The sequence below is a fragment of the Rhodamnia argentea genome, chromosome 5, assembly GCF_020921035.1.
Source record: "Rhodamnia argentea isolate NSW1041297 chromosome 5, ASM2092103v1, whole genome shotgun sequence".
NCBI classification, from domain to species: domain Eukaryota; kingdom Viridiplantae; phylum Streptophyta; class Magnoliopsida; order Myrtales; family Myrtaceae; genus Rhodamnia; species Rhodamnia argentea.
Genome location: NC_063154.1, coordinates 4,453,232 through 4,464,387, shown reverse-complemented (window position 1 = coordinate 4,464,387; position 11,156 = coordinate 4,453,232). Strand labels below are relative to the sequence as shown.

Here is an 11,156-nt window from a genome sequence, read left to right as displayed (position 1 = left end):
GGCGTGTTTACTTTTTGTTTTTGTGACGATATATTCATGTAGTCATTGCCTTGGATCCAGCCATTGCCTACCAACAGCTAAAACATCTTTTAGGGGCTTCCTTTCCAATGGGTACATACCTTTTTAGGTGCTTGGAGATGGGGTTAAATGGAGTAATGAACCTGCACCCGTGAGGATTCTCCATGAAATCCAAGTGAACTTGGTTTCTTTCTTTCCTACATAAATCGTTTGCCCGGTTTACATAGATTTGCAAGTTGAATTTAGTTGTGCATCTGTTTTTTCTCTTGGTAACTCTTACACCCATAGGTCCAGGTGCTTTTTCCGATGATTTGATGCAGTCTTCTTAGTCAGCATGAAAATTTCGGATTCATGTGGTCTTCCTGTTTTCGACTTGATTCAAATTCGGTACTTACGAACCTACATGCATAAATATTCTGCGGCTTAATTACCGCAATATGTCCATAGAGTTGTCAACCTCCTGCAATAGACTGGCCAAAGCAAGGAGGCTAGTCTGCTTACCCAATTTAATGCCAATAGAAAGGTCGGAGTTAAATGGCAAATTTTGGTGGTTGTGTAGTACTAGTAGTTGGAATTAATTAGATTTAGTCAATTGCAGCTATCTTACTTAACTCATTTTTACTGAACTTTTGCTTCCCCTCTCAACTGCTTATTGGTTGGGTTAGGTACTCTCTTATGTCAGGTAGCTACAAGGAAATTATATAGCTTTAACCACTACTGCTATAGTCATGAATCTCACGGAAAAGTATTCACCTTTTGTTGGTGATGTGTGTTAATCTTTTCTGTTTTGAGAACATTAAAACTCAACTCATGAGATTCTTGCAAAGTCGATGAAGAAACCCTAGAAGGTCGGTCGAGTGATCTATCACCTAGCTTGGATACAATAGATTTCGTGTTCAAATCACCGTCTCCCCCGCACTCAAAATACCCCCGTGGGGACAATGGTACCACCTTGTGGATGGAACCTCACCGGTGCATCGTGTATTTGCTAAAATTAGTAAAATCAAAAGATTTTCAGATACCTTTACGAGGAAAATGGTGTCGACCTTGAAGGGAATGTATCTCATCGGGTTGAACTTATTGAAAATTTTGTCTGGCGGCGGACATTTCACGTGGCAAATACATTATAATAAACGGCAAAGCAATAAAAATCCATCCCCCCTTTGTTGAGTGATCATGATATGGGGGTAGACATTCGCATTCAAATCTCCTCCATGGAATCCTAGGCGTACAGAACTTGGTCATAATGCTAAACCAGGTCGTTATATTTGATTAGTCAATAAACACAAGAAGAAGTTCTTATTTTATACAAGATTTACCAAGCTCGCCATTACCAAACAATTCGTATTCCAAAACACCACACCATTGTTCTATTTCGGGATAAACAGATAGTCATTTCGTACCCTCGCGACAGAAACAGAAAATTATTTCTAACATCTTCGAAATATGTACAGTACTTGTTGTCAATTTAATATCATCCAGAGAGAACGAGAATTTTCACACATTGATGAATGCATGAGTCGGGTCGAGGAGGCAATGGCGCACCTCCTGATTTCGCAATTGGTAGTGGCAAAGATAATAACACTAATAGCCCTTAAAACTTTTGTCCAGACCTGCAATATCATTCTCGAACTTGACGATCAGTTCAATCAAGTCCCATAGTTTTGATTGGACATTTTGTGTGATCCCAAGGACTTAAGTAGAAGAATTGGACGTATAGGACCTGATTAAAGAAAGTAGCAAAAATACAGAGATAAAAAGTATAATTTTTCTTTTCCAAGTCGATATAAAAATAAACATAAATCGGAAGAGAAGAAAGATGTAGGAATAATATATATAAAAAAAAAAAACAGTTTCCTCAAAGCTGTAATAATTATGCTCTTTAATGCACTTGAATACTCGACCAACACTAGCTTTAGAAGTAGATCGACAACCTAAAAAACCTAGAAAGCGTTTACTATGTCGGTCATGTGTATTCATCTTTCTCGTCCGACCATTCTAACTGCAACTGACAATCTTTACACAAGCAGCTTCTTCCTTTGTCTCTACCTGTGCTTTTCTTCGTTGTAAACTTTCTTGCCGCACCACGGGGACTCATCAACACGAGTGCCTTACAAGAGGAAATTTGAGCTGAACCCCATGAGACTCTAACGAAGTCGCGCGCGAAACAACAGTCGATTAGCGGCGTCTCCGACGCTCGGAGCACTCGGCTCCTGGTCAGGGGCAGCGATTTGCGTTGCATCCGTGAGGGAATCATCGGCGGGATCGAGGTTTTACAAAGAAATCGATAATCGCCGCACCTCGAATATTACTGCGTCATACGTAGTTAAATTCTGAAAGAATAGTTAATTCTGCATGCATCTCATCTCGTGAGGAGCAAGGCCGGACAATTCACGTGCGAAAGAATAACATAAATAACCGGCAAAACCAATCTCCATCCCCCTTTGTTTTGCCGTCGTGATGCGATACATCCTTGTATTAAAGCCTCCTCCATGGAATCCTATGCGACCAGCTTAACCAGGAGCTTGTCATCATACTAACCCATGTGTGATTACACGTTAATTCGATGGTTAATTAAAATAATTAACGTAGGTCACCCGCTTTAACATCATAAAGTCGAAATATTAGTTATTAACACTTTCAACGTTCAACATAAGAACATAAGCAGGTACATTTTCATATTTACCGGCAGCATAATCACAATGCATTATAACAACGCAAGAAAAACATAAAGAATAGACACGTTGCCGCTCCGGCCCATCGATCCTGAGCATTTGAACACGAAAAACCTCGTAAAGAAAAAGATAAAAAACCGTACACAGATCGGTACATATCTACTCATTCGAACACTATACAAGGTTTCGGGTAATTTTCCACGAGTTACATCGTGTATTTCATGCGGGTTGTGGGGCGGATATGACTTGAAACTGACCCCGTACTCACCGATTCCGAAATTTTCAGAACACGGAACCTCTCTCGTGATTTCAAAAATGTCACCCGGGCACCGGTCGGACTGGACCGGTCCTGCTTATTAGTCCTTATTATTATTTTTGTCATAGTCATTAGTGTTATAATTGTTAATTAGATGGGCCATTTTCCAAAGAAGATGCACAAGGAATAAAGTGACCAACAACCAAACCACCTCTCTCCCTCTCTCTCTCTCTCTCAACCTTCATTCGTACGGCTTCGAAATTCCTTTCCTACATAAACAGGTGCAACCTCCGCCCGAAACTCTCCTGTGGCCCGATCTCTCTCCCTCTCGTCTTCGCCGGAATCGAACGCCAAAATGGCGACCAATCTAGATCCAGATTCGAGATTCGACTCCCCTGCAACTTCGATACTTCCCCGATTGCCGCCCCTCAAGGTCCAAGTCAGAGCCGCCGAAGCCGGACCGACCGACGAGGCCGAAGAGTGTACGACCCCGTCGTCGGTGGAGCACAGGATCCCGCCGGTCCTCACCTGCCCGGCCGCGCCTCGCAAGCCGAGGACGAAGCCGTCGGCCTCCTGCAAGAGAGCCTTCCCGTCGGATCAGCTCGAGCTCTTCGAGGTCGCGAACCGCAGGGAGGTCGAGGACTTCTTCAGGAGCTGCCGCTGCGACGGCGCGGCCGTCGCCGACGTCGCCAAGCGGAGGCGTTTCTTCTGCGACTGAGGACGAGTGGGGGGGTGGTGCGATCGAGACGGACAGTGTTTGGATTGACGAATTGCTTCGATAACCGTTCCCTCTTCTCCCCCATTTCTTTCTTATCTTTCGAATTTCGAATTTTTTTTCTGGTGAATATAGAAATATTCTTTGTGCGCTGATCATGCACGTGAAATGTTAAATCAAAATTACCGAGCGTGAATTTTACATATATGGAGAGAAATATATATATTTTTTTACTTCCTCCCTAGTAAAAATCCTACACATATTTTACGAAATCCATGGACTTAAATATGTATTTATTATTAAATTTAGCATCCGAGTGCCAAAAATCGAGCAATGCTGGCATCAACCGTGGGTCCACGATAGGCCCGGCGAGCCGCAGCCAGTTAAAATCATGTAAGATCTCACGTGAATTCCATATGAATCAAAATCCGACACGTATTCGCAGCCATTGAAATCGCGCGAATCTCACGTGGGTTTTATATGAATCAATGGCCGAGATGCATTGGGCCCACAAGCGAACCGGGGATTATTCAAGAATTTCGCTGCTCGCTCCCGCCAACATCCCTTTTGTTTCGCCATTTACGTTCGCTTTTGTGGAGATCACCCACCGTCCAAAAAACATCGGATGATGAAAGCCCATGTTTATAAAAAGAAAAAAAAAAAAAAAAGAACTTTGCACAACCTATTAATTAATTATGGAATCATTTTCTTAATTAATCTCGGGTAGGGTATATGTCGGTGCCTCGTTACCGAAAGTGTTTAAAGCTGAGGCAAAAAGGAAAGAACCCATTAAACCTGCAGGGGGCGCATCAGAGAATTTTGCACCTAATTATTGTACATCTCACAACCATCAAAGTGGGACCAAACTTTCTATGGGCCATGGGTTGGACGCAGGAAAAACCCGCATCGCGGCAGGGATAATCCGTATTTCTTCTATGTGATTAGGACTCTGATACCAGTGTTAACACATATCTCTTCCGTGTGAATGTTGAGTCCAAACTAGACATGGCCAAAATGAACCGGGGCCCGGAACCGGCCCGGAATTGGCCCGTTGACCGGGCCTACGGTTCCATAATCTCTCCCATGTGATTATTTGTTTTTTTAAAAAAAAAGTCCCGGGAAAAAGAGCCGTTGGGCCTAATGATATCGGTGTTGGATGGTCTTGACCCTTTCTCATTCTAAAACTTAACTTAAAGGTTGAAACTTTCCCTCACACTTATAAACCGATCATTAGTTCTTTTCACAACCGATGTGGGACAACCCCAAGAGGGGGTCGGTGGTGGTGGCCCCTCCTCATAGATTCAAAATCTTCCTTTATTTAAAGAGGAAAATTTAAATATACACATCATACATATGTTATTCTATCGAAAATTCGTGTCTCGCCTCCCAAGTTCGAATTCTCGACACGTCGTTTTGAGTGGGCTCGAGTCATCTCATGGCAGCGAGGTTGCCTCATACATATGAATAGCTAATTTATTTTTGGCGATAATCACGTATCATGCTCTCGAGAGTCTAAATTGGAGTATGTACACATCTATTAAAAAAAAAAAGAACCGGTTTGACTTGGATAGTTTGATGGACTAGTGCGGTATTTGGATTGTTTGAACTGCCCGGTTTTGAGTAGATGGAATTGGAAAAGTGCCATTTGTATGTTGTGACGTCCCATATCGTCAACACCCCATCGAGAAGGCTTTCCAAAACCTTGCTCTCTTTTCTTTAATTAATCTTTTTCTTTCCTTAATCCGAATAACTTGCGTATGCGGAAGTTCTAAGTAAAAATAATCAAGCGGCCATACGGGCACAAGTGCATGCCAAAACAAAACAGTGAATCGGCGGGCATGCCTGTTCAAAGGGTATGGCCTTTCAAGATTTCACTAATCAGATACGCACATTTCAAACAATGGTCTTTTATTTATATCTCATTTATTCAACTACATCAACCACTCATTTATTGTTGACACCTAAAGTTTGATTTCTTATTTAATAATTTGTTGCATAAAAATTAGGGACTAACTTTAATCCCTACAAAAAAATAATTAAATTATCTTGCATATAGGTTGCACTTAGTTCATTTTATTTTATTATTTTTTTAGCATGTATGAATTTACATTTTTATTGGACCGACGGTGGATGATCTGGATTTAAGTTTTCTCGACGAAACCTGAGGAGGCTTAAAATTCGAAGGAGCCCATAATGACCGAAACTACCATGTGATTCATATTCTACTCAATAATACTTATTATAAAACTAATAGGCACCGTGTAGAAAAGAGGAGGAGAAAAAAAATTCCCTCTTTGATATTTCTCTCTCCACTAACATACCGTGGAGGGGCGGTTTTCACAGTTCAAATCCTTAACAAAAAAGGAGATATCAATCTGGCCGAATCATGGGAGTTGAGGATTATTAGGAGAGATATTCTGCGGGGATTCTTTGGTTCAATAGATCAGCTCAAACCTATAAGAAGATCCTTTAAAGTGCTTTCGATAGGGACCGCCTCGTTAAAAAGTGAGCTTTGTCTTGCGGGAGAGAGAGAATGGTGGAAGAGGGAGCTTCATCCAGTGAGATCCCCCGGAAAAAGGTGAGAAAGGGTTCGGTCAGAGGAAAAGACGAGGGAGAGAGAAGAACTCTAAAAGTTCATGACCAACAATTCTAGTTGTAGAAAAAAAAAAAAGTGTGTCAGGATCCTCGCCCAAGCTCTGACACCCATCGCTTTGCCTACTATTTTGCTCCACTGGTCGCTGTTATCCAGTGGTCTTAGACCAAGTGACGAACCAATACCGAGAACCGTCGTAGTCCAATCAAAGGCTTCTCGAGAAAACCGACGCTCGCACCACCTGCCATTGCTCTTCATATTGCTGGTGATTCAACCCGACACCTCCGTTGATCAGTCCCGAGGAAACCGAGCAGATCATCCCCCGACGTCACTAATCCAAGCTGCTCAGTCCGTTGCTCGCCTAACCGTTGATCCGCGGTCCCGTGAACTGAGTCCCTCGAGCGCCCTGAGTAGTCCCCGAAAGCCGTTCGTGCCATGATACTCATCTAACCAGCAAATCCTCTTCGGTGATTGTTTCACTACTTTGCAGGTTCCTCGACGAGAAATCCGGTCGTGAACCTTTTCCCGTAATTTCAACTCAGTTGAAAGCTATTCAGTGGTCAAAAAGTAGGCATCCAGCCAAGGAAAGTGCAAAATCGACAAAAGAACTCGGGAACTCATCAAGCGGTGGCCTCAATCTCGGAGCCCTCCTCATTCATCTGCTGAGTTATTTGTCTTGATCTCTCAATCCACTAGCAAAGCACAAATGGCCGGCAAATGTCAGGTCATCAAGTCCATGAGAATCCGAAGCTACTGATCCCAAAAGCTTGCGGGTATTAGTGGTGCTAGTTCGAATTAGGAAGGCTTACCCCGCAAATCAAGGTAATTTTTTGAATCTTGGGTATTAGTATTATTATTATTATTATTATTATTTTGAATGTTTGGATACCTTATTTTGCTAGATCGTGAAGTTAATTGCATATTTTCAAGAATTCAGTTGCTTGATTTAAAGCATTGCGATATTTGATTGCCTAAATTGAAAAAATCGCATGTTTAAATTAAGTATCTTGAATGCATAGCATAAAAGTGGATTCTTTTAAAAAAATAGGTTGATTAGGAAAATTTGCTTTTCCTAATCTACAACTTGCCTCACGAGCAAGGATTTGAGTTCAATTGTTAATTGTAGGATTACTAATTAAAAATTGACTCAAATATTTGCGAAATATTTCCAAAAAATCAGTTGATATATCCATTGGATTTGATTGGCATAATATAATATTCTTTTGCATGATATTTAAAGACATTGCATAGCATTTTAGATAAAGTTGCATTCTTAAATTAAAATCATGTAGTTATTTGCACGTTTAATTTAAGTTTAGAATGAGTTAATTTAGATTTGCGTTCTAGGATAGAATCCGTTTATTTGGGTAGATTTTCATGTCTAAAATAATTTGTCTTTAATAGGTTAGGGATTAGGAAAACTTAAACCCTAAAATAGGTAAAATAATTATCTTTAGGCATATTTTTATTTAGGGTCATTCATTAATCCGAAAATACAAAATTAAAACAAGCTTGCTATGTCATTTGCATGCTAGGTTTAGATCATATAGAATTTACATGTTTAGGTCTTCAATTGATTCGTGAATCATGTAGTTGATTTAATTAGACTATAACATCACATGTACATTAGTTCAATTTAATTTGCATGTCATCTAGCTTAGGCTTGCATTTGCATCATGACATCGCATCATTTAGCACAAAATTCATACATCATATGCATTCGTAAAAAACAAAAACTAAAAAAAGAAGCAATGAATTATGTGGCGCATGCTCCTTGCAAACCATTGTCTTCTAGTTGTTATGTTAATTGATTGTGCACCCGCATGATAACCTTTGTTAGTGACTTAGGTTAAAATCAATTAATGTTGCCCGACAAAAATCTTTTTCATGAAATAAAATGATATCGAAAGGGCATTAGAGTAATCTAGTGTAATCAAGTCCTCGGACTTTGAATCACTGGTTCATAGAAGTAATTTAGCTCCGCTAATTTACTTAGGTTTCTAATTGACCTATTAAAAACTATTAGTGGCGACTCCAATTTAAAAATCTTTGCATGTTAATTATTTTGAACCCTAAGTTGCGACTTGGTATGGACTTAGGAGAGTCCGAGTTAAGTTAGTTAAATAATTAACCCGATAATCCATTAACCTAGAGTTTTTGAATTTTAGGTCGGGACATTTATTTACAACATTCACATGAGACAAGTACAATAGAGAGCAATCTACTTCGAATTTCCAGCATCATCATCCATAGCTTGTCCGAAAAAGGTGTTATCAATTGGGGTGAGCTCAAGGCTCCGCAAGTAAATTCTTAGGCCAAATAATTAAACTAGCTATAGAATCACAGGATTGTAATTAAAGTCACCACGACAAAATCCAATGTATCCAAAAGGATAGAATCTCAGAGTCAAATCAAAATTCAAGGATATAATCAATTAGAATTCAAAGATAAATTCAATTAGAGTCATAAATACCATAAATCGAGATCTATCAAATCAAAATCTAGGATACACAATGATAGGATTTTAGAATATCCAAATCGAAGTTGTCATAGTCAAAACAGATCGGCAACTAATACCCAAAACAGCAAAACCATAAATGATAAAGTAATAAGGATTAGAAATTCACTTGCCTTGACTAAGCGAGAAATCAAACGGTCGATTAGACGGACAGATGGAACGTTGCACAGGCAAAGGTAGTGAACGGCGGTGGCGCGGCGACTAAAGCTGCTCGCGGCTAGAGTGGTTGACTAATGGCGATGGCCAAGGACATGGGCATGGTGGCGCGGGTTGCAGGCGGCGCTCACGAGTGCACCGGCGAGCGGACGGCTAAGGCGGTTTCGGATGGCGGCCGATGGTTCTAGCGGAGGAACGACAGAATTTCCAACAATAGTTGCTGAATGAACTAACGGCGATTTCTATTTATAATGGTCCAATCGGCTTAGACCAATCAGCTTGCAATCATCGCCTTGTAGCTACTTATTGTGACGTGTCGTGCTTAACGATTTGTCGTATTTTTGCTTTGTTGTACTTGACGCTTTGTCATGGTTAACTAATTTGTTGTACTTACATTGGCCGAATTTCAATTTTCGTGCCAAATAATCCTAAATTGTCAAGCATTAACCTATTCCTATTTTAAACAAATAAAAGTCTCATATCGTGTTCATAAAAATAGTACCGGGTCCATAAAAATTTCTTAAAAATACTCGGGAGTTCGGATAGAAATTTTTTACAGCTTATCCAATAATCTAAACTCATTAAATACTAATTCACTCATAAGCAGGTGAGCGTTTTCAGGTCATCACATATGCTAATGGATCGAGAGGAGCAAAAGGGATGTGATCGTTGATTAGGCAATATCCGATTAGTTTGCAACACATAGCTAGATGGGTTGGGCCCAACCTATCCGAAAATCCTTGCCCGTTCTTGCTTTATCGGAAAAAAATAAAAATAAAAACTTAAATCCTGTGAAAGAAAAACTCGATCGGGGCCACGACATGTGAAGAATTTCTCGCTTAGACCCAGCCATTCTAAGACAAATTCATCAAGCCTAGATGCATCGTCCAAGCCCGCGTAGACGATGGGCAGTTGATCAATTCTAATGTAATGTTCTGTTTGTTTCGTAGTAAAAAAAAAATTTAAAAATTATTCTTCAAAAAATAATCACTTGTATTGTTGACGTTTGTTTGTAAAACAAACAAAAATGCCCTTTTTCCAAATCCACATAGGACAAAAGGAAGATTGCAATTCATTTTATCAGTTAGAAGGGCAATATAGTATTTCAAATAAAGAAATGGGCAAGTGGGCTAATCTCCGCAATACCCACACAGGCAATAATCGGTACTAATCAACAATTATATTCTTATTTTTTTTATTTTTGAAATTAAATTTTGTAAAATTAATCGTAATATCTCGGTGAAACAGTACGATTGTTCACTTAAAAGTTATGATTTTTTTTATATTAATTTTGACCTTTGAAAAGTTGCAATCTTTCGGACAAAAATTATTTTTTAGAAAATGAAAATGTGTAATTGAATAAACTATTTTCGGACATGAACAATTGTATAAGAATTAGCTACCTTTTGGACACAAAAAGGTGTGTTCTTTTCTCATTATATATTTAATTATTTTGTTCATTTTATAACTCAATTCTTCAATTTCAGATTTTTATTTCTTTCGAAAAGAGATACAACATTCTTTTCTAATTGTTTTCTTTTTGGAGAAATATTAGAATTTCTATATAATATTCTTGCTATCCTTGAGGATTTTTGCAGGTAACCATTAGCAACATTATGGGACAAATAATTTCTTAAAGAGAGAGCTATCATGTTTCGTAGTCTAATTTCATTGTTCATCACATTCACTAAGTTTCCTAACATGTATCGCATAAAGTAATTAGTTAATGAAAAAATATTTTCATAATAGATAACAATTCATATCTAAGCATTTTTATGGATGATGAAAATATTTTTCTTTCAATTATTTTCGCAAGCTATACAAGTGATCATTTTCGAGAAAATATTTTTCAAATCAATCATTTTTTGGGAAATAAACGCAGCTTAAGTGTCTAGCCTCACTTACAAACATGTTTAAGTATAGGCCAAAAGTAGCATAAGATGATCATTGAGACGAATTTGGCCCTCTTTATAAAACAAGTGAGACTTGAGACTAGACTAGGAATGATCGATTCCCGATCCGGTTTGATCTCACCTAGGAACAATGAACCAGACTGGAAGTACCGTTCGCCGTTTCTAAGACTAAGAACCGAACCGATCCAATTCCCGAGGAGGCCCAATTGAACCGATAGATTAGTAGTAGAATTACCAACACGGACTTTAATTTTAATATATAGATTACTATTGAATTTACATTTATGAAATGAAAAATAATCAGTTATGTCC

The 11,156-nt window shown here is 39.1% G+C and overlaps 2 protein-coding genes across 2 annotated transcripts in view; one reads left to right on the top strand and one right to left on the bottom strand.

The window, feature by feature from the left end:
* The window catches only part of LOC115749848, a 469,397-nt gene that overhangs the window by 428,283 nt on the left and 29,958 nt on the right, over window positions 1-11,156 (bottom strand). The gene's annotated exons all lie outside the window — the stretch shown is intronic.
* Window positions 3,203-3,688, top strand: LOC115752985 (cyclin-dependent protein kinase inhibitor SMR1). Its single transcript, XM_030691435.2, has one exon. It carries the CDS (start codon window positions 3,305-3,307, stop codon window positions 3,665-3,667), a length of 363 nt encoding a protein of 120 aa, XP_030547295.2. The 5' UTR covers window positions 3,203-3,304; the 3' UTR covers window positions 3,668-3,688.

Excerpts from the sequence above, each read along its gene's own strand:
- LOC115752985 (XM_030691435.2), top strand. The coding sequence starts at position 3,305 with ATGGCGACCAATCTAGATCCAGATTCGAGATTCGACTCCCCTGCAACT.